The 24,999-nt window shown below is 36.8% G+C and overlaps 1 protein-coding gene across 1 annotated transcript; it reads right to left on the bottom strand.

The window, feature by feature from the left end:
* Nucleotides 1–562: 562 nt before the first annotated feature.
* Nucleotides 563–23,857, bottom strand: LOC144637731 (F-BAR domain only protein 2-like). Its single transcript, XM_078496804.1, is given in 29 exon segments — nucleotides 563–3,041; nucleotides 3,728–3,886; nucleotides 7,071–7,135; nucleotides 7,819–8,018; nucleotides 8,365–8,494; nucleotides 10,077–10,232; nucleotides 11,022–11,038; nucleotides 11,040–11,498; nucleotides 12,391–12,545; nucleotides 13,600–13,773; nucleotides 14,640–14,851; nucleotides 15,261–15,315; nucleotides 15,411–15,435; nucleotides 15,941–16,065; nucleotides 16,311–16,361; nucleotides 16,673–16,730; nucleotides 16,986–17,016; nucleotides 17,141–17,222; nucleotides 17,373–17,465; nucleotides 17,592–17,688; nucleotides 17,857–17,955; nucleotides 18,093–18,172; nucleotides 18,261–18,285; nucleotides 19,419–19,499; nucleotides 20,328–20,399; nucleotides 20,540–20,681; nucleotides 23,326–23,400; nucleotides 23,496–23,587; nucleotides 23,697–23,857. Coding segments are annotated over 29 exon segments (3,060 nt in total). The 5' UTR covers nucleotides 23,724–23,857; the 3' UTR covers nucleotides 563–3,018.
* Between the last annotated feature and the right edge of the window lie 1,142 nt (nucleotides 23,858–24,999).

Below are 24,999 nucleotides of genomic sequence, written 5' to 3'. Positions count from 1 at the left end.
GGCATAAATATGGCCTACATCCCATGCTATGAAACTTGCAGTTAGAAAACTGGCATTGACAGCCTCCTTTGATTTTACTTGAATATTTAGGTTATTAATAATGGTAATAGGACTGAGTGGAGTCCAATTCTGTCTGTTATCATACGAGGGATTAACAAAATCGGACGACCGCGAAGCGGGAGTCCGATTTGTTTAATCACGAGTATGATTACAGACAGAATTGGATGACACGAAGTCCAGTTACCAATTAATCAAAACTATGACAAAATTTGAGAAACAAATTAAACTTATCTTCGGTTAATGGTTAAACTCCTTTATAAATATTGAAAAACATAACAGTCTACTCCACGAAATGCACAACAACAGCGCGCGCAAAATGACGCGTACTGCCCAATTACACAGGCATGACGCGTACAGTGTCCTATTAGTGCTCAAATCGGGCTGTTGATAACCAATCACGTTCGAGAATTTTGTTCGAAAATTTTGTTATATGCTGTAGTTTTGATTAGAAAGAAAAGCCATTATATTTCAAATTATTACAAGCAACACACATTAAAAGAAATCAGTGTTGTTTAATTTTAATGCAAAATTATAGCCTCCAGCAACCTTATGCATTACTTACTTACAGTGCTTTACAATAAATGGAATCTAATTGTAACAAAATTTTCTATTTAATTAAAAAAAAACTAATAAAAACAAGTTCTTTAAGATCAGAAACATGAGAATACAGACAATTATGGCGTTCTCATTTCCATTCACTGTCATATTAAGCATCTGAAATTTCAGCCTTAAATTCCATGCTAGTTGGTTGACAGTCAAGTCACGATTTTCTTACCGCAGGTAGTAACCAGACAAGTACTACCACAGGCTTACCATTTGCTGTTTGTGGTGTCACAGGTTACAAAGAAAATTATTTAAATTTCTTCACTTTTTGCTGTCTATCCTTCAACAAAATGACATTAAAATAGTTTCCTATTGTTTAGTTTGTTTTTGTGGTTTTCTGGGCTATTTAAAACGTAGGAGAGCAGTTCTAGGACTTAATTGGTTTTCGGCTCACTTCTTAGCATATGATTATTTACACAATGCAGAAAAATCAGAGGATGGGAAGCCTGTGGTGCTGTCAGCTGCAAATAATTTTTGGGCTCAAATCTCATACATTTTGATTGTACGGGTTAGAAATAGACATCTGTATTCTCTGTTAGGTTTACACTTGCTATCAGTGCTTACAGTTTGATTGCGTAGACCAGCTTGCGCAAAGGACCCAACAACCCTTAGTTGCAATCAAGACGAAAAATCAGCCAAAAAGTATTTATAACACATCAACAACAAAAACCAACATAAACATGTTACTGGTGATTAATTTGTATATTATATAAAGTTCACTTTATCTACATGCAGAGGTAAGTGAAAAAAAAAGAACTACCGGTAAATCATTACTTGCTGCTGTTAACCAATGAATTGTGTTGCTGTAGACTTCTGTTTTGTGTGGTTATGAAGACTATACACCATCCAGCCCATGTGCAGTCATTTCCTTTGCAAGTCTGTGAGATCTTTGGACATCAAAGGACAAACGAAACTGAGAAGGGAAGGTTCCATCTCTGTTTTTTTTTCCTCTGGGCAAAACTTTCAGCACAGAATTGCCTTACAAGCTACCCTCTATCAGGTGTCTGATAAAGTAGTATGTATACAGACATCTTACATATGTACTGATTTCATTAGAATCTAATAATACACTAATTCCATGTTATAGGTTTCTGACCTTTTTTTATTTTTACAAAGGTTTTTTTTACATAGAAGCTTTATGTAGGGGTACTCAGAAATGGCCAATATGATGTGTTCTGTTTGGTCAGGTCTTACTAAGGGATTTTTAACATGTTTAACATAAAATAAAAGAAGCCCTGTGCTTATACTATTTGCTCAATGTCTCTTTTTGGTAAGTGGGTGGGCTTACTGGGGGGGGGGGGGAGGGGGGTGGCTATAACAATGTCAGACAAGGACAGCTGTGTATGACAACAACAAGATCATTCGCGTTTGCACCTGAAATGCTTTCCCCAAAGTGTTCTGCATTTTTGGCAAAACCCAACCTGCTGGTATGAAGCTAATCAAATGGCTATGCAGTTCTACAAAATAACCAAGATATAGTGACAGTCCGAAATAACTATTTTAAAACTGTTATTCCAATAAACCTCATCAATTTATAACCAAAAATTTCAAAAGGTTTTTAAAAGTAAACTCCAACAATGATCTTGTTAAAAAAATTACAGAACATAAAACTAGCATTATGATTTGGCTTCCAAATCAGAGCCTGATCATTTTGAATACTTCCCAGCAATAACCACAGAAGTATGTGGACTGTTCTGTTGCTTCATGAACATTAATAACAACTAATTATATGTACTATAATTATTTGCTTTAACATAACAATGTTATTTACCATGAAAGTTGAATAGATCATTGAATACAAGAGTTGTTGGGCACTTATTTGTTAGATACACAAGCCAGCTTTCTGTCTCATTCTGAGCAAGCTGCGTACACCACAAACTGTCCTGATTGAATCAGATTTGATTTTGTTATTGTGCAGAAAATACTATTTACTACCTGATTTTCTTGGAGACAAGATGTGGGCAAGGGGGAAGTAGTAAGCTGAATGTGTTGTGAATGCATTGAGCAGTATTGCAAATTAAAAACATCACATTGAGTAACATGATAACGATTTCCATTGCAATATTCTGTCTACACCTTGAATAAACAAATTACTTTTTGTACCCTGAAAACTAAGTACAAACGATATTTTTAAAATGTATATAATAAATGTGGAAGCTAGATATAAACTATATATTGAAAGTTCAATCACTTTTTTCTTGATTCCATATCCTTACTTATATTCCTTTTTATAACATTTCGCTCTTCATTTCCTTTCATTCATTTACATTTTCCATTTTACTTGATTGACATGTGTTAAATTTGTTGTTTCTGTAAATCATTAAAATATAAGGGGTTTTTTAATACTAGCTTCCACTAGCTTTCTGCAATGTATTTACCTGCAATGAGAAAACAAAACACAGTCATATGTAGCTTTATATAGCAGAACATTCATTATTAGTATCTATTTTTCATGCACACTTAAAAAACTCATTAATAATTCATAACGGAAATACAAAATAAATTAATGTTTAATGAGTGTCTTTATATCTGATAAAGACACGGCTAAACTTTACGTCCAATTTTCTAGCCCAAAATAACCCCAAATCTAAATATTATTGCAAGAATGAGTTGATCTACATCAAAAGATTTTTAAGCCGTTCAATAAATTCGCAGTTCGTGTTTTATCAAGTCTAAAACACTCGGCTGCGCCTCGTGTTTTAAACTTGATAAAACACTGCTGCTCATTTATTAAACATTACATGACCCAAGCTTATAGCTCAAAAAACATCATGTTTTAATCAGACCATCCTAACGATTCACTGGTACTCATCTACAATACATGTGCTGGTAGCTCCCTGGCTGTTCTTGCACCCCTACTACTTTTGTGGTCCATGGTATATGAGCTCATAATTATACCATGGCCTGTTAACCAATCAAAGCTCAGGAATTGTAATATACCATGGCTTGTTTTTGACAAACAAACCTGTTCTTTTGTTTTTAAGAAAGACAGTATCTATCTATCAGGATCAAACTCAAAAAATATTTTATTCTTGCACATTTTAAATCTACAAATAGGTCTTACCAGTAGTAAATCTCTTTTTAACAAGAGATAGTTTGTATTCTTGACTTTTAAGCTCAAAATTCAGTTTAGAAATGGTTGCTCCATTACATGTGAATTGAACAGCAATCCGTGATGGAGTACTTGGGCCTTCTGTTAAATCAAATCTTGCTCTCAAGGTACCTAACAAAAAAACCAAGATGACAAATTAAATAAGTGCATTCTAATACTAGTAATACGTGACTCGCAGGGCCTCGCGAAGCTCTGGGTTGGGGAGGGAGGGGGGTTGTTATAAATAAGGAGTGATAACCGGTTTTAACCGGTGATTTGTTATTGTTGCCTAGTAACGGACATGGCCGCGACACCCTCGTTCCCAGGATCTACTCCGCTTTGAAAATGGCGGCTCTTTCTGGTTCGTAAAGAGGTATAAAGCGTTGGGAAGCGCAGGCTATTTTCAAAATCATCAACAAATTATTGGATATTCGCATTTATGACATTTATTTCAGGGAATTAAAAAAAGAAGAACGAATGGCAGGAGGATTCGAACCCTCCGCCCGCGCGCCCCTGATGGCCATGAAAGGTTTATAGCCTGAATAGGCGTTGAGGGAGTATTATGTGGAAATCAGTGTTATTTTAATCCGAAAAGAAAAACGATAAAAATGAAAGGCTCAGGAGTCAGGATTCGAACCCACAAAAAAAAGAAAAAAAAAAGAAAAAAAAAAAACCTTAGCCGGATTCGAACCCCCGCCCTCAGTCCCAAAGATCTGATTTGAAGTTCGACGCTCACACCATTAGGCCACCAGCGCGCGGCGGCCGTGTGACGTCATTTCCGCCAGACACCAAGCTCACAAATATATATATATATATATGACCGTAAACTCCACACGAGATTTCATCCCGCCTGAGCCCCTTGAGGGACAAAATTATACACCCCGCTATGCTCGGCCTTCGGCCTCGCTTCGCGAGGAATTAAAAAATATACATATATATGTGGCGTAAAAAAACGGCATTGTAAAAAAGCGGTTTTCTTACAATTATATATTTTGTAAAAAAGCTGCATTTTTACACTTATATATTTGTAAAAAAAATGATTCGAAGGCTATAGCTTTCTTTCAATTAAAGCAAGTGTTCTGAATCTTTCTGTACGCTTAAAAGGCTTGAATTATTTGGCAGTGTCATTCTGTATTTTAATGTGTGAACATGTGTATGGCCGGTTTCTTTACAAAATTAGGTTTGCAAGAAAAAAGTCTGTCTGCTATACATGTAGCTCAGCAAAGACTAATTAAAACGGTTAGGTTTTTTCGTTTGTTTGAAATAAATTTAAATCGATAAACACTGGAGCAAGTTCTTCGTATTATATTCTAACTCTTAGCCTAAAAGCAGACGTTTGTTGTTTTAAACAGATTTATATTTCAACTCGCCGATCGAAGGCCGCCGGAATGATGACTGTTTAGTTTTGATGAAGCAGCTGGCCTCAAATAATAAACCGCTTCCGTTCTTAATTTTCGCATCACCGAAGCACGAGATTCGTATGAATGTATTTTAAATAGAGCTAATTTTAAAAAGTGAATATCCTGATTTCACCAAATGATTTAGTTTTCGTGACCTCTGCATGACCCTTGCGTAAACATTCACATGTCGAAACATATTAGCCTGTTTCAGTCCCTCGTTTTTTTAGCGAACGAAAATCAATATCTTGATCGAAATGAAACAGGCTTGATATACCGGGAATGCAAGATCGCTTTATTATCACGAACACTTCAAAAAGTGTAGCAACAAGGCAACTAAACAGATCTAGAAATGCTACACGTTTCGCATAATATTAACGTTGTGACTCAGTGTTCGACTGAGGCTTTAAGACAGTTGCGCTTTGGTATATGGGTTTTGGCATACCCTAATTCTCAACTCAAATTCTCTAAAGGTACTCTATGCAGCATCTTGTCCGTTTTTCTGTAAAAAAGCAACTTTTTTACAAAGATATTTCTTGTAAAAAAGCAGCTTTTAACAAATATATATTTTTGTAAAAAAGCAGCTTTTTTACAATTATATTCTTGTAAAAAAGCTGCTTTTTTACATAAAAAAGCAATTTTTTTACAAATATATATTCCTGTAAAAAAGCTGCTTTTTTACAATTATATAACTGTAAAAAAGCTGCTTTTTTACATAAAAAAGCAGCTTTTTTACAAATATATATTCTTGTAAAAAGGCAGCTTTTTTACAATTATATAACTGTAAAAAAGCTGCTTTTTTACATAAAAAAGCAGCTTTTTTACAAATATATATTCTTGTAAAAAGGCTGCTTTTTTACAATTTTATATTTGTAAGAAAGCTGCTTTTTTATGTAAAAAAGCAGCTTTTTTACAAAAACCGTTTTTTTACACAACATATATATGATTACAAACCTATCATACTAAGGAATGGACCATTCAATTTTCAAGGAGGGGGCAGTGTTGGGCAATAGGCCATTTCCGAGTTACGGTTTCGCACATAGACTCAATTTAAAACAGTGGCAAAGGGTAACTCGGAAATGGCCTATTACCTCTCAGTAAGTATTTTTTTCAGCATTGGTATTTGTAAGAATACTTTAACCAACATTAACATCTTTCTACTTTTCTTGTGCAAGAATTTTTCTTTCGGGTCCGTGATTGTACACTGTAACTGGACATGAAGTCCCATGTGAGACACCTGTCTACCTTGTATACAATGACATATTTACTGCCAAGAATGATGAAATGTATAGCATTATCTGTAATTTTATAAAAATGGTGTACACATAGAAGTTTGAAGGATAATATGTAAGATTCTAGTGATTCAGTGCATAATTGCACATCACATACACAGCACATTATGGGCAGATACTAGTTTTAAAGAATAAATCTTTGTTCGCTGTGTGGCACTTCTTACTGTCAATATTGCGAAAAAAAGTGTATTGTAAGTGCCAAAAAGTTCATTATAAACCAAACGTTTCGGGCTTAGCCCTTCATCAGTGGTGAATTGGTCGTAAATGAAACGACCGTTGAAAATACGCCACGAGAGTATGTATTTAAAGTCATGTCTCTAGCACGCGCGCGCGCGCGCGAGAACCTCAATAGAAACGGAATTCTAAGTTGAGGCCGCGCAAATGGCAGGTGCCAAGTTGGAAAATTAAGCGCATCTCCTGCCGCTTTCTTTGCTTGTTACTGCCGCAGAGCTTGACGCCGCGGACCTGTGCGTCCGCTGAGCTGTGTCCGTTTGAGCTGACACTGCAAGATCCCAAGTTTATATCACCTACCGTAAGTCTGCAAGATATGCTCTTGAAACAAATAACCTTTAATATTTGGTGTACTGATGATTGTTGATATTCTGAATATCATAAAACGTTAATCACCTTGACTATCGGCTGAACTTGAAACTTCTTGGAGTTTCCATAATGCTCTTTGATGTTCAGCAGACCTAAAATAAATTTAAGTTCATTTTAGTTGGTTGGAAGGTGTCCACATAGAAAACTACATTGGAGTGTCAAGCTTCTAGCAAAGCACCTTGAGACACTGATCCAGATCGAACCAGATCAAATTAATGGCGAACCTAGAAAAAAACCCTCATAGCAAACATGAGGATCGACATCAAACACAACCCACATATACAGCACAAATTTTGGCAAGTGTAAATAACTGTAAATTGTAGAAACATGTAAACATTGAGTAAACTTAAGAAATATTTATTTTTATTTTCCCACACAACCCCACAAGCTATAAGCTTAAATATTTATCGTGTTTAATAAAGGTAATCTATCTATCTATGACACCACATCCAGGATTAGAACACAAACTACACTGGTAAGGGGCGAGTCCTCTCACCACTGCACCACCCCTGCTCCCATCACGTACATTAATAAAATGATGCTGAACAGTAGAGACTTACAAATGTGTGAGGCAGCAAAGTGTGTGAGGCGTGCGAGGCCAGCAGCGAGGCATGCAAGGCAAGGCAGCAAGGCATGCCAGGCATGCAAGGCAGAAATTCCTACTCCAAATAATACCAGAGTGTTATTTAGGCCAACCAAGTGCTAGATATCATAGGCTAACTGGAATTGATCACACTCCTCACTACCTCGCACTTTGTGATGACCTGATACTTACCAAGTAGCTGACGGTTTTGATTGCATAATACTGACACCACCATTCATTGGCACCAGCACAGACAAATTGCTAATTGAACAAGGAGCCGACATACAAGAAGGATTGTAACGATAGTCCACTCTGAGATCTGTTGCTTCCTCATCGCATTTCCAGTAACTACAGAGCTGTAGTGGAGTTGTAGAGAAGCCATTTGTCTTAACCTAAAAATTGTATGTTGGGTAACCAAAAGATTAAAACAGTGGCAAATCAAACAAGGGTCAGTTGCCTATCTTTCTCAATCACTGATTTGATAAACACAACATACTATTACAACTGTATTATTATGTAAAGGACAAGTTTCCTCCTGCTATCAATCAATAAGAGCATTTTCGTTTGTGATCAATCTGAATAAGAATAATTGGAATAATGCGAGTTAGCCTTCGTTTGGCTGCTCTTCTCATACTTGGAAAACGCATGCACTCTTATCGCCATCTCAGTTTTTGCAACCAGAACAGGTTAAAAAAGTGCAAGGGCTATAAAAGGGAAGAGCTATGTCTTTGTCCATACCTCGTATTTGATGATATCAATATTGTAATAAGTACTCCCTCCTTGTTCAGATTGTTTTTTCAGGTGATCAGCCAGTGAAGCCATATTGAAATCATAACTAACACCATCACCACCACTAAGCTGTCCTTTGCTAAAAACAAGACAAAGAAACGTTTTACTTCTCCATGATAACTGCCATACAAACAGGAAGTATGTTAACTTTATAAACATGAACTTCCATGACTATTAACTGTTAATTTTCCCTTAAATTATAGCGGGTTACAATTTTCTCAAAAAGGAAGTATTTCTTTAAACGAAAACAACTTGAGGTGAACGAAACGACTTGAGGTACACTGTTTTAAGGACGGTGCCTCCTATTGCTACTGCGCACTTGTTCTGCGCATCACGCAATGCATCGATCACACTGGGCGCGCGCGCATTTAATTAATTTGCTCGCGCAAAATGACGAATTCAACTACGCGAACAAGCGCGCGACTAAAAATCAAGAAAGTTTTTTCTGCGAAGAAAGCCAGTTTATGGACATATCCTAAGCCAGGAAGAGCGGAAAAGCAACATATAAGTAACCATTTACCGCTAACCACTGAAAATGGCTCACAATAACAGTTAAAAACAAATCGCTAAGCGCTAAAACGTTACCCGCAAACTGCTAACCGTGACAAATGGCGTAGTGCACGCGCGAGATGCAAATATTCAACTCGCTAGGGAGGGGATAGGAAAAATGTAACAAACTCCAAAAGCGATTTCATAGAACCTGAAAACAACTGGTATAACTTTTAAAAACGCGTGGTGACCCCCACTTTTTATTTTATAAAATGTAAGTGGTAAGTCTATAGAGCACATGTTTAATTTTTCATTAAGTAAAAAAAAAATTTAGGCCGATTTTCTGGCCGTGCAAGTGAAAGCTGCTAATGTCAAAAATGACTCAAACGCAATTATTTTGTTAATAAAAACGCGGATAACGCAGTTCCGAAGACATTATTTGTTAGTTATTGTAAAGATTGTTATATTTAATGTTGATTTTGTTCATGAAAAACCAATTTCAAATGAAATTTGCAAGGAAATTGTATTTAGTTTTACTTTATTTTAAAATGCCACGTCAGCACTTTTCTCCAGATTTCAAACCTAATTATCTCAAAAATTTGCGTGGCTACCCCCAATTTTCTTTTTGAATTTTAGTAGCCCTTGGTAACATCTACATTTCTTGTATAGTCATCGGCCGGGCAAAAATACTTTGTTATTAGTAGGCACCGTCCTTAAGGTCAATTATTTAATGGATGGTTATTGCTCAATACTACTCTTCCATATCCAGCTTAGAACAGATTCTTCTTATTTTATTACAATTTAGAGCAATAAATACCCCCCCCCCCCTCCGTTAATACAACTATCCTTAATTACAGCCTCTTTATTTCAGCTGAACAAAAGCAGGGGCAGATCCATGATTTGTCTTAGGAACTGATTTTTCTTCTCTGTATTAGGAAGCCCCACATCATCTCGGTGGGAAGGGGGGTGCACACCCTCTGCACCCTATTTAAAGCCCTGAAAAGCTACATCAGTCCTTTTCTGTAACAGAAACTCTTTTATACAGCCACCCTTTTCATACTTCGTTGGTGACCAGATTCCACTGTACGTATTGTGTACCACATTGTTTCACTAGTCCATTGTAACACATTTGGTAAATAATTGGATCTCTGAACAACTAATGCAGAGCACACCTGTTAATCAGTGCCTTGTTTGGTAATATTTGCTCTAGACATGATGTCCCACGTACAAGGAAGCTAAGCATAGGAGCATTTTCTACATCATAAATGAGCGGCAGTACACTGGCAGGAAATGACACTGTTATATCACCTGTAACTTTCACCATACATCTAAAAACAAACATGAAAATTCAATCATGCTTTATTTTGTTATTTTTTACTCCCAAGGGTACTCAACTTATGAACTAATTAAAATGATATTAAATTAAAACACACAGAGAAAACAGAAAAAAATCAGGGGCAGATCCAGAGGAGGAGAGGAAACTGTAGCAAGAGCAGAAGCCCCCCCCCCCCCCCCCCCCTCCACCCAAATGAAAAATTCAAGATCATTGAGATGTTGCCTACAGCATTCTGGACGCATTTGTGACAAAAAATTAAGGCTTCAGAAGAAAAAAGAAGGCGTGGCCCCTCACTCCCCTCTAAATCCGCCCCTGAGAAGAAGTAAAAAACACTAAATGAAGGTACTTCTGAGGGCTGTCATTTGAAAGTTCACACACCACATTGGGTGTCATTGTAAACATAAGAACTGTAATAACTGAGTGAAGTTTTGACTTTGCTTGTGTAAGGAGCCACCAATTCACATTTTCTAATCTTCACTGGTCCATTATACGCTGTACTTAAATTTGAAAACCTGAATTATAAAAACAGTACGCAAAGAAGTTAGTGCCTGCTACCATGGGGCTAGTGAATTTTGCGGTTGAGCTAGTGAACTTAATCCATTACTTGCTCAAGAGGCAAGTGAAGGATCATAAGCATGGTGCTAATGAGAATTTTTTTGGGAGGAGGGGGCTAGTAAAAATGACTTCCAGGCTAGCACATCCTGGCTACACCTTGCTCAAAGGTGGAAAATTCAATTTCATTGCATGCTGAAAAACAAAGTGAAGCAAGTGAACTCCTTACTTGCTCTGATCACTCCCCCCTAAAAAACGCATTGACAGACTCAATAAACGCAACTGCAATTGGAAGACCATCATCCTTTCTGCCCAGGACAGTACCAGCTGCCCCTTTAGCAAACACCACGCTCGACATGGTGGGAAGTCCTCCTACAGTTTTTGATCGCACCAGAGCCGCTACATTCTCTTGTGAGCCTCCAAGGGCTGACGTCGTTGTTGCCCTTGCAAGGGTCTGTGCGCCAGCGCTTGGCGTTGAGCCCATATAATTAACAACAGGTGGCTTAGTAACAGAACTGTTTTCATTTGATGGTGTTTTGCCTAATGATGTATCTGTAGTGACAGTTGTTGATGTGAAGGTTGTTGGTGTAAAGTCAGCCAAGCAGCTAAATAGTTCAGCTGAATATGACGTTGTTGATGATGATGTCGACGGTGGTTTGGTTGTTTGGCCAGGAACGAACAATAACGATCCAGAAGTCCGTGGTGGCTGAAAAAAAAGGAAAGAATAGAAAGATGCTTATTGAAGCGGGAGCAAAAATATGTAAAAAACGTTCACAAGGTCCAACAAGATAGGCAACAGAATGAGATAAGTAAATTTACAGTCAAATCAAGTCAAGTGATTCTCGCAAAAGCTAAGTAATAAAACTCATAATATTTTTCATTCTTTAGCAGGATTGTCAAAATAAGCCGGCAACTGGTGCATTTCACCGGCTATTCCAAATACTGCGCAGGCTACTTGCAATATTAGTAGGTCAGTTCTGAGTGTGTGTTACCAAGTTCTGAGTGTTTCGTAGCCCCCTACTTTTTGGATGGAAACTGCTACTCAAAAACCCACTGACAACCCTGCTTTAGACGTAGACTCCTCCACAAGGGTAATGTCTAGCTTCAGGCCTAGTGGCCCATCGAGCTGGAGCTTATTCTCGCTTCCATAACATGAAGTGACTAGGAATATTTCTATTCCTCCCACCCCCCTGGATGCTAGTCAATCACAGTGTTACCCCCATCATTATATTTGCAGGAACCCGTTTAATAAACAGTCTTGCCCAAGAACACCTCATAATGAGCCCAGCTAGGGTTCAAACACCGACCACTCAATCAGGCCACCACACCTCCCACTTCCAAAAGACTCTTCCACAAGCCTCTTTTTAACAGTCAAGTATATTATTCAAAACAAGACAACATTTAGCTAATTGACTGCTGATTGACTCAATGTCTGGCTTCATGTGACAGTTTCCTCTAACGGTATCTGATGTAACTTTATATAGCTTTTTTACTTGTCCATGTTCCCACGGTTTCTTAAGAAACTACGTACATGTAATCCCACCAATCTATTTCTTAAATAAAACTTTTTGCGTATTTCTCTTTGCAGATCTGTCTACCTGTGGCCTTGGTCTTGGCAAAGCACTACTAACAGATGCAGAACGCGGAATCTCTGAGCCTGGAGGAGGTGGTTTAAGGAGTAGTACAGAGTTACTACTATCACTTGGTGCCGCTTGGAACATGATCCCTGTTTCACTGGACATTGTCTCAGGCACTGTCAGGAAAAATTCCACTTGATTAATAAACCTTTTAGCACCAAGATCAGAATAAACATCCTTTCAGCTATTCTTTGCATTATTTTTCTTGTAAGAGTTTGTTTTCAGGTGATGTTTTATTTGAGATAACCATGTCTTATAGCTGCCTAGTATACCAAAATGATAAAGCGATGGACAAATAAAAATAAAATAGGTAAAGTAATTCTCATTCGTTGCACTAGACACCAAGTGGAAAGATAGTTACTTAAGATAGAATAACTAGCGGACTAAAACATCACTTTCAGCAGCGACGCGTGAAGGCAGTTTTTTCTCTTTAGAGAAAAAGAATTGTTTGGATTTCAAAGGTTGTATGATAAGGATGATGTTTGATCAAACAACAGATAATGTTTGTACGTGTATGTGCAACAGTTCAAGTTATAAGTTGATGAATAAAGTTATAGTCCCACATGCAAACATTGTCTGTTTCTTTGATGAAGCTTAGAAGTTTGAAGACAAACAATGCAAAGTTTGATAAACAATTAGATCACGTTTTTACATTACATGTTCACACTTAGATGCAACCAACACTGAGTAATCATTACCAGTAATATCATTTACACCGTACACCGCAAATTCAAAAATGATTAAGACGGATTCCGCTGAAAGTTCGAGCAATGAGTGCGAAAATTAAGTACCAAAAATCTACTCATTGCACGGCAACATTTTGTATACTATTTAAAAGATCTCATCGAAATTCATTTGTCTTAGTGACCCCGCAATTAAAATTAATTCTAAAGCATTCTCGAGAAAATTAAAGTCAAACCTCGAAAAAATGTATTAAACGCGCGCCATTTTGTTTTGAACTGGCGCAAGACGTCCGTTTTAACTGAAAAAAAGACAACTTCAAATCCATTTTTCTCTCGCGGGGTCAGCTTGAGTGCTAAATTTTTTGCAGGTTTTTGTTAGCTGTACTAAAACTGTTACCATGCTAAGAGGTCTTTTTGGTAACTTTATATTTGCCTGTATTGCTCGAAAATTGTGCGGAAACCATCTTAAAATGTAACTAGAACTGACCTCCAGCTAAAGAGAAGTCATCTACAAATGTAGTGGCAGCAGCAACTGCTCCTTTCTTGGCAGGTAAAGGAGGAGGGGAGTCTGAAGATTCTTCTTTATGCAGTGTACTTCCCTTTTTAGCAGGCAAAACTGGTGGAATATCACAATACTCTGGTTCTGTGTTTTCATTGGAATCTAGTGTGTTGAATGTGATCATACATGTACGTGAAATAAACATTTTTAAGACTTCATTAGCACTTGACCATCATGCTGGTGTTACTGTAAGTATTTTAGCACAATCAGTAAGAAGAGATTGTAATGTATGTTTCTAAATAAAATTTTAATTGCAAAAAAAAAAAAAAAAAAAAAAATATATAATCAAATTCTCCCTACTGATTTCATAAGAAATGTATGGAGACCACTAAAGAGAAACTGCTCCTTGACCTGCAATTATTCAAGTTAACATCTGTGTAGCCGAGAGTAAGCAATCTCTCACAAATACAAGTATGCACAAACAAACAAAAAAAACAAAAAAAACAAAAAAAAAATCATGCTGGTGCTAATAATTCTGTACCATTAAGAGAAAAGTGTACAATCATTCTACTCCCCCTGGATAGGATGCCTGTTCACCACAGGACCCCCCCCCCACCCCCCCCAGCATTAACTTGCCAGTGCCCATTTGTACAATGCAATGAATTTAAGACCAAAAATCCTAATGTGCTTTATGAAATGCATAATCAGTCAACCTTATTGCCTGATGAAGACTAGCACTATGCAGTCAAAATGTCAGGATTCACGTAACAAGTGACTACATCGTGAGGCAATTTTCAGCTGATATTTCCTCAACAGAAAAACTCTATCGTTTTTATTGTTGTGAAAGTAAGGGTGAGTAGACTGTACATTGCAAAAAAGTCAGTGCCTTTTGCTGAAGCATCTTGTGTGACTGACCAGTCCCATGTGCCACAGCTGGTGCAGACCAAGTTGGAAACTATACATCTAAAACTAAAAAACAATTAAAATTTTTTTTATAAAAAAACAAATATATCATAAGGAGTAAATACCTAAACTTGAAGAAGGCGGCAAAGCTGGGGCTGATGCTCTCAAATCTCCAGAGCTTTGTGTCTTAAGTTCAGCATCAGCTATGCTTGATGCACCACTGTTCTGTGACAGCTGAAGGGAATTTCGCTGTGATCCAGACGTCATGGAATCAGTGCTGGAAGCAAAGCTTGTTTGACTAAAATCTATGTCTAACAAATCATCACTTGAACGTGACCTACAACAAAAAACAGCACAAATTAATTATAGTAAGTGCAACAGAAAATTTTACCTTGAATTGGTGACACAGTTCCTTTAAGAATGCAGGCTTGTCATTAGGAGGTGGGCCCCGAGTACCAGTACCAGGATACTCAAGAGTCAGTACCTGGTTACTTTCAAATTGAATATAAGGAAGTTCACCTCACTGTGTTTTTCTGCCCTCCTACTCTCCCTTTGGTGCCTTCCTACTTCAAAACCCCTGAAAATGGCTTATATAGTTTTAAGTAAGAGCTAATACTGGGAAAATATTTTGTTGTTATTTAATATTTTACCTACATTGTGTACCTTCTATGAAATTTCTCTCCAATAACATGTATTTAACCCTGTAAACGTGTATGAAGAGGACAATAATTTAATATAATTCTTACAGTTTGATAGTTGATGAATGGCTTGCAGATTTTGACCTGTTCCTCAAACCTTCACCTGGAAACAGAAAAAGTTTACATTACACTCAGAAAGCCAACAAAACACTTCCAATAATGAAAGCATCTACATTTAACCAAACTTTCTTAACTTACCAGAAGATGAACTAAGATTTTTTCTCTGAAGGAAAACAAGAGAAACAATCATTCAACAGTAATAACAGCATTGTAATAACCTGGCAAACTATTACTGACAACAGTAAGATTAACTTGATAACACGATATTTTGTAGCTTGTACTTATTATTGTCTTACGCACTATTGATATTTTAAACCATATTTCCTGGGAGGAAGATAACAGTGAAGACAACGGCTAGATAGTGTTTTCTATCATAATTTGCAATAAATAATAGCATACCATTCTAATTCTAATTGTCTGGGGTGGATATGATATTATGGGAAAAGATTGTGGAGGGTCGAAAATTTGCCAAGACTTCCTGGCTTGCGTATCTCTTTCAAAATGCCCTGAATCTAAGCAAAGGCATCTTTAAATACTGCAATTGTGCACTTGGTGATTAAGCATTTACAAAACGCATCTATAAACAAACAGGGTAATGTAATCTACACGTCAATTCCGTGTCATAATTATAAACGAGAATAATGTTTAAATTAAAGCTGGCAACTCACCATTGTGGATGGTGAAGAAAGACTGAGTGTTCCAGTAATTTTCTTTATTTCATCAACTGAAGCTGTTTGTGGAACTTTATCAGCTTCCACTGGGTTTATAACAACTTGCAACTTGCGCGGCTCATCTTTAAAGAAAGGATCATTAAAAAGTTAGAGATAATATTGCAAATACAAATTTAGCTTGCCCTTGCAGTTGTACGCTTTTCTTAGTTTACTTTTTTATGAGTTAGTTGGACCCCCGGCCATCAGGAAAGAAAGCATAAATGTGTCTTCATTGGCAGGAAGATCATACTTGTCCCAGATGACCTGACCAGGCTCTTTTTAAACCCTGAGTGGTGCACACACTTAATAGCCATTATAAATGACGTACCGTCATCTGAATCTGAATCTGATGAAGAACTGTTTCCTCCTGACTTGGTACCTAATTCATTGTTAAGGAAAAAATTACCTGTGAAACAACTCAGTCTGTAAAACTCAAAAACATAACCTGTCAAAGTGAAACAACAGCTGCAGCTGCCTTGTCACAAAAGCCAGTCACAGTTGTAATCCATAGAAAAAGTGGTTAGCCTGTGGAAATGTATGCAGGACTGGTGATTTATGGTTATGTGCATGAAAGGTGGTAGGCCTGTGACTAGAATACATAATGTATTACATTACAGTGAGTCTTTCAATATTACAATGGAATGGTCAGGAGTTTTGTTATATTTTTATAAATTCTGTAAACAAGGATACTTTCTGAATCAGGTGGTCTTATTCTGTATCCTTCTTCATCAACTTCAAATGATGATGACTGTAAAATGAAAATAAGAATTTACGATAATGTACAAACATGAGGCTTAAGTAAATTTAATACCTCGAGAGTGACAGACATTTCATTTCCCCTTACAAATATCAGTACAATGTCAAACAACAAGTGAAGGGAATAAACAAAATGATCAATCAAAAGCTTGATCTATCCCCAGATTCTTGGGACATACAATAACAGAAATGTGTAGTATTTATCAAGGAGAATTAAGGCCCAAATATTAATGCCAGTGTCACTTACTGGATCCCCTCCTTCGCTTGATGGTGAGTCACTGATGAAAAACAAACATTTTGTCAGAAGATTTAAACTTAAAGTTAATACTCTATGCAGTAAGGTAGAAGTAACTTCAAAGGAAAGGACTACCGGTAAATTGTTCCTTGAATAACACAACTTACGCTGGACCATTTTGAGCTTTTTCCTTCTTAGATTTCTTCTTCTTTTTCTTCTTTTCTATTCTCTTCAATGTAATTGGAAACCCTGCGATACATACAACATTATGTTTAGGTAACACCCTGTGGGGGCAGACAAAATTCGAGTACTGCTAGTCCAAACAGTCCTCAGCAATTCAACTTTTTTCAAGCCTGTTAGTGCGGATAACAACGGTATAATAGAGTTGTATATGAATACCTGATGGATGCTTGACAGAATTTAAGCTAGGGGAGTGGTTATTTGTTAAAGCACCCTCGGCTTGCCCTGTATACTCTTCAAATGTAATTACATCTGTAGAAAACAAAAAATAAAGCACAATTAATTGTTATGTTACAGAAGTCATGCAAAGTATGTGGAGTCTGCAGCTATATAAAAGAATAAAACTGGACCACATAATAAATTATTGTTTTGTAATACCTGGAATGGCTTTCCCAGTCCCCTTGCTCCTTACAAACTGATCCAACAGATGATGTACTGTAAGTGCTTTCACTTGTCCGAGAAACTCTGTGTAAACCTATGGTACAGCAAAGATAGAGGTTTAACTATCAATCTTTAATCACTTAGTGAGCCTCAGAGGTTTCAAAATCTTTTGAAAAATCTTTTAGGAAAAATCCCTTCTGTGGGGGAGGTATATAAATGAAAATGGTCACTTGAAATGCCTGAAAATGCAAATACAACATACCTGCTCTACAAGAACTTGGCCTGACTTCTGAGACTCGATATATTGCTCAAGGTAGCTGACTATTACTTTCAAATGTTCTTCATCCATCTTCTGGAATTTCTGAGGAACACAAGATTGAGAACAGCTTAAACATTTACCTCATGATACAGCAGTTTATTATCAATACAAGCAGTCATGCAGTGAAAAACAAAGAAAACCATTAACTTGGGGATACTGTTTTAACAGAACAAACAAACCTTGGATGTATCAACCATTCTGTCGTGAAAGTCATTTCTGATAATTTCCCTCTTTTCGACAAGATGTTTGTAATCTTCCGCTGAAAAACGCAGTCAAAAGCACAATCATTAGAAATATATTTGCCAACAATGAATCATTATGCATCATAATGAATTGTACACTAGTACCTGCTTTCTTCATTTTCAATTCAGCCTGTGATTATAATGAAAAAAAGAAAGAAAACCACATTAGCAAAATCATTAGTACACTATTACCTTATTCTCACTAAATTTCGCGAGTACTTAATTTCGCGAAAATTCAAGAGCCATATTTCGCGAGTACTTAATTTCGCGATTTTGAGAGGAAGGTGCAATTGGAGTGTATTAAATTTCGCGATTTTTATCTATTCTTCAATATGAAGCTTTGACCTCAAAACTGTAACAACATAATTTATATGAAAGTCATCGTAAAAAACATGTTAAAAACAGTAAACAAAACAATATACACAGAACAAAATATAAGGTATTCAACAGTCTAAATCCCTAATAGGTTCCTCTACGACTGCAAGAGCGAGATTTTGAGGAACTTGGCGGCAGAGAACAGTTCGAACAGTGCGACTGAAAGGGTGGGAGATAACTAATGGACAAAATTAAACAAAAAACACTAAACATGAAGCTCAGACATGTTAGAATAACCATGATAAAACACATCGATTTTAATTTTTTTTTTAAATTATCAGTACGATATTAAATTTCACGATTTTAAACTTCGCGTGTCCTATATTTCGCGAGTATTAAATTTCGCGATTTTGAAAAAATCGCGAAAATCGCGAAATTTAGTACTCGCGAAATTAAGTGAGAATAAGGTACTACAAATCGTAAAATACAATTAACAAAAGGCAAATAGCACTTGCTTTATTGTGGTAATGCCAATTTAAATGGGCATTTTGATTGGCTAAAAAGGTATTATCAGAGGGTTGAATATGTGGAAAAAGATAAACTACTTCCCCATGTGATAAGTACCAAACTTCAAACCTAACTCAAAACCCCCAATTTCATTAACAAATTAGTTAAGGTATACAGTAATGCTTAATAATTCTAATTTGCATGATAACATGCTAGGGTTTGACTTTCACTCACAAAAAATATTCAACATTAGGACCAAATTAATTTACTTGAAGATTTACTTCGAGAGTGGAAGGATTAAAAAGCAAATTCTGACAAATATGTTTTCAACAAAATTCAGCAAAAAAAATCACAGTTCTAGAAACAGAGCTAATAAAACTTTGTACAGCTTGTTATCCCAGGATTATTATCAATGTAAAATCCCTGATCTGCAGAACTAACCCTTTCAATTTCCTTGGCACTAGATCCATCCTTCCTGAATTTTTCAAGCTCTTGACATCTTGCATAGTAAGTTTCCTTTGACTTTACACAAAGAGAAAAGGAATTTAAAAACTCTTAAACTATATTTTTCAGACTGCGTTCGGAACCCACACCAGTCCACTTGCCATGGCTGTCTGTAAAGAGATGGGTGGCCCAGGGAAACTAACTTTTATTCTAAGTACTGTCTCTCGGAGTAGTGAGTCATGCTACATAGACCACCTTGTCCTTGCATGCTTTGGTTGGGGTACAGAATGTGGAATACAGCTGAACCCTGTGCTAATATGGACACCATAAGGACCGCAAAAAGTGTCTGTATCACCAAACTTACCAAAACCACTGTCCACAATAACAATAATCTCTTTAATACATACAGCATTGAAGGGACAGGAAAGAGTGTCTACAGGAATATGGCTAAGAAAACTTTTAGCCATTTCATCATCAAGCCCAGCTGGCTTTTCTGGCCTTAGCAGCTCTAACAGTTTACCTAACTCTTTGTTTTCATGTGAAATTTCAGACAGATTCAAGTTCTTTTTCAGCTGGTTAAATAAGCCAGCAACCGGCCCTTTGCAACATCCCCGCAGCTGTATTATGAAGGTGTCTGTATTACAGAGCTAGAGTTTATATGAATTTTGGACTCTTTCAAACCAAGTAAATAATCCTTAATAGGAGGTATTCGTCTTATAGAGGTGTCCGTAATAAGTTTCAATTGTATCTGTATTTAGTACCCTTTATCTGGGAGGACTAATAAACAGAAGGGATTCCCTCTTAAAAGACTCCTAAACCTGACTGCAGTGTTGATATTAGTACATGTAGGATTCCATCATTTCAGTGTAGACAATTTCATCTGTCAACAGAGTACACAGTAATTACCTTGACTAGGTTAGCTGTCATGGTCTGTATGGTCTGTACGATGTCTGCTGTGCTGCTGAATTCTTCTTTAGCCTAAAAGCACACAGAAACAATGTAGAAAGTTTAGAAAAGAGAGTTATGCAAAGTGACTCTTTAACTTTAATAAAAAGTATGCCATGGCATTTAAGTTTAAATTAATTTTTGCCGAACACAAATGAAATTGCTTATTATACCTGTTTGTGTCTTTCTTTCTGTTTATCGCCATATTCCTTCAGTTCCTTGATAAGCTCTTGAAATCTTCCCACAACGTGCATATGTGCATTTGCAAGCTTCTCAGTAGCAACACGCAAAACACCCCAGAGTGGCTCAAATGTGCTGTAAAATAAACAAGACATCAGTGATATCAGTACAAGTGTCTCCATTTGCTCAGTAATCTAAGGGCCTCTTTACATGAGAGTTTTCATCCCGGGATGAATTCATCTCGGTGTCTGGTCATTTTCTTGTTGCTGTTTACATGATGATACATGATTTCGTCCCAGGGATGAACTCATCCCGGGACGATTTCATCCCGGGATAAAACACCGGGATGAAACGTGACGAGAAACGTCATGTAAACAGCCTTTCCGGGATGAAATATTAATTAATGTAAGCACGGGCGAGATGAATTCAACTCGGGCGGGACGACTTACGTCCCAGCATCCCAGGATGAACACGCTCATGTAAAACGAAATTTTTTTCATCCCGGGATGAAACTCAACTTGGCTTTCATGTAAGGCTGGTAGCTATATAAAACAGCTTTCAATTGAAGTTGGGTAGCGGCTCCCGCAAGGTCTCACATGAATGTAGCTTTGAGGTGACAATTGAACAATCAAAGTCTCTTCGAGATATCGACGTTTTTGCATGAAGTATGAGTCGAAGGTTTATCCTGTGCATTGTTCTTCGAACTTATCATTACAGTTTCTTTGTAGTTTAGTTTAACAATTTCCTATCTTTGCGGAGGAAATGTATTTTTAAACGATGTAAGTGCTAGTGATTATTTATTCGTGTTTTAGTTACGCAATCCATTGTTTGTGCGACGCTTTTTATAGATCGCCTTTCAGACACACGTGCGTTGAGATAAGAGAGCTGACATGTCACTTTTAAAATTGTTATATAACGTTTGTAAATGTGACAAGTCACGTTTTTTCCACAAGATCGCAAGTGATCACCCACAGCGGAAAGTAATCCCTTGAGAAATTAAAACAGTCCCTTGAGAAATTAAAAAAGTCCCTTGAGAGTTTACAAATATGTGGTTCCAAATCGTGGCCACATAACCCCTATTCTACCATTTAAGCTTGTAAACAAGCAAAAACGTCGAAAAAAACAGGAGCAATGTGTCCCTAGCCCCAAAAACAATAACAACTACTACACTAGAGGACCAGTAGAGTTACATGCTTAGTAATGAAAGGGCACTGAACAAGCATCCCATTCAGGACAAAAGACATTTTGCGATCCATTGAGCTCAAGCATTTAACAAATCACCCACATTTTTCTTTTGTCTACACTCGTATAGACCATAGAAATGACATCATAAAATGTTCAAAACTCAAGTGGAACTACATGCGATTAGGCGAGTGGTTTCACTGTAAAGCTTTGGATATTTTATGATGTCATTTCTATCATCTATAAGAGTGTAGACCATGGATAATGCAGTCAATTATAATAACACAGAAAATTTAATGGTTAATTAGGGGGAAAATCAGTATGAAATCGCACACACGTGTGTGGGAAATTTTATCCTAAATGTTTCAGCTGACGTTTCACAACTTGCCTTTCCTATATTTGCCTTACTTCGCATTACAGGTTACATCATTTTTAACTTTCCACCAATGAGCGCATAAAACTTCTCCTAGTTATTGTTAAGTTATTTATTGATCTATTATTCACCATATCCTGCAGATACAGTACGCCCACAACAGGACCACAAATTAAAGAAACTAATTTACACTGTTACATGTTGCAGATATAGGGAGGACCAGTTAAATGACGCTGACTGCAGGTCTAGCTATGTTCAGCCCAAGTTATATAAATCCATAAATTTATGAATTTCTAATCTTATTGTTTTGTAGAGTATTATGTAAGTGTGTTAAAGTTTTAAATTATTGACACCACTTTGTCGCATAATTTTGGAAAATAATGGAAGTCATTACAAAATATAAATGTTCTACAAAAACAGCAAAGATATGTTTTCTTTACAATGGAATGTCTACTGCAAAAAAAAATAACATAACATGTTATTATGATAACGTCCACAACATTGTTTTGATATTGAGACCAAAAAATAACATTGACACAAGCTCAACAATTTGAAATTTAATCTGAAGGTTTTTTTTCACTTGATATACCTAAATATTGAGGTGAAAAATATCGTATTTTATTTAACACTAGATTTCCCAGCGGGAGTCTTGAAATGCAACTGGGTTATTAAAACCATGAAATGACAAAACATTGCGACTCAATCAAAACAGTTTAGGAATTAAAACCTTTTGCCAGCGATAAGACTTGCCAAAGTTAATCCACGACCATACCACAAAGTCCGACCAAATATTAAACAATATCATCACTGGAAAATAGTAACGTTCTTGAATTTGGGTTGAAATCCGCAGCTAAAGTGATCAAAGTACACAAATAAAAACCCACATCCGCACAAATTTAATGATCGACAAGAATAAATTCTCACGTCGCACAAAGTTTCGTTGTGGTTATTTTGACAAACATTCAAATTTAATTTATTTCTGGTTTCTATAATGATACAATCTCGGTAGTAAGTAAAAAATTTAGGCTAAAAATTGCCTTCCTTTCAAAGAATTCTCGAGAACGGGGAAGTTAGTAGTTGTATGACAATTTGTAAGCGAGGACTGTAAGCTTAAATCGGAAAGAATTTAAAGCTTCTAAAAGCATTAAACGACCATAATTTAAAACCACATAAATTTTAACATAATACGTACAAAATTAACAAGGACAACCTCCACTTCCTTACCCTAGCTGTGTGACAGGAGTTGCAGATTTCGCTAATTTGAGAAGTGATTTCGCGTAAACTTCCTCCACGGCAGATCTGAAATCGAAGGTGGAAGATACTTTCTAATCTTGAAATTAAACAGCGAACCGCAGTCTACTCACGAACGATAGTTTAGCAAATATTTCCCTCACCTTTCGCGCACAAATTCGACGAGCTTACAGCTTGCGTTGTTGCCATATTTCATGTTGTGATAAAGCACGTCGAATCCGGCATTTTTCTCCCCCTAGGAGCGGTAAAAGAAGAAAGAAATTACTGTAGCATACCACTCCGGATGTCAGGCAGCGACATGAAATGATGCGCTGGAAAAAACATGTTTTAAATGATAAACACACCCAGAAATGGTCCTCGAAAAGCACCATATTCTATCTCAAGTCCACAATCAGGTTGCCAATCCTTAGATATATCATTAGGTTACGAAAAAGTGTGTAATGAACATCAACATGGCAGCTTGGCGGCGAAACGGAAGCCTTCACCGAAAACAGCGGATTTCTAGTTTCCTCGCCGCCGCGACTGGCCGCTTGGAGCCTGGGCTGAGGTCACTCTGTGAAGCTTTGAAGGTTTTTGACACTTTTTGAGCGAAAATTAAAATTTTCATTATGAAAAATTCCTTGGTGTTTACACGGAAGTATTAGTAAACGGATATTTGAGTTATCTTATCGTTTCCACTGAAGATAAAAATAACACGAAATAACTCGAAAACGGTATGAATAAAAAGTCTGAAATAAGCTTATAAGATAAGTTCTCTCTGAGTGTTGTTGTCAACTGTTTCAAAAACACGCTCTGGGAAATTGTTTTAGTACCGGTAATTAAAGTTTTCTAATAAATCTGAGGATCTTTTTTTTTACAGAAAACGACCAAAATGCTAGTGGAATAAACTAATCAGAAATCATTTTAAGCTTACCTGGGATATTTTATCAAATACTTTGCTTTTTTGTTGCTTTGTGATTGGCAATTCATGACGGCTTGTTGGAGTCTTTGGTTTTCCAACTCGTGAAAAAAGATCGCTTAGTGATAAATTGAGTCGTTCTCTGCTTCCTTCCTTTTTGTTAACCAAGTTGCTTTTCTTGTGCCTGGTCTCTGGTGTCACTCGTAATTCATCATCTGACAGAGTGCTCAAGCTACTAGAAGAATCGCCTTTCCTCACAACGAATGATGGACGAGTATCCGACTCTTTCGGCGTAAAAACTCGAGTTTCATTATCTTCGCTATTCGTCAGAAGTTCTTTATCCTCGCCAAAGAGGTTATATGAGCCATGGCCAGTGAACAAGGAGGCGAGCGAGTCTCTACGTTTCATCATCTGCTTCTAAATCCTTCATCTTAAAAGTTTCTGGAAACTTTTTCTTCAACTTTCTCGCCGTTTTTTAGAAATATCCCATCCTGTAAATGTCTCTCTGTTCATTACTACTCTCAATGGCTCAGTTCCAAGTATTTACACTGCATCAAAAATAAAAGTACTTACCTATCACTTTGAGGTGTATTAGTTTGTGACCCTTTCATTTTGAGTTCAATCTGTTTTATAATGACTTTTTGTACTTTTTGCTTTGTGGCAAACAGGCCGAAATTCCCATGATCCCGGATGTTGTGACCTCGTTGAACGATGGACATTTTGTAGTCGATTTGACTGCTGTACTCTCT

This window comes from Oculina patagonica, chromosome 14 (genome assembly GCF_052425735.1).
Source record: "Oculina patagonica isolate OP01 chromosome 14, crgOcupat, whole genome shotgun sequence".
NCBI lineage: Eukaryota > Metazoa > Cnidaria > Anthozoa > Scleractinia > Oculinidae > Oculina > Oculina patagonica.
The sequence above is the reverse complement of the archived record's forward strand: the minus strand, read 5'-3'. Positions and strand labels throughout refer to the sequence as shown.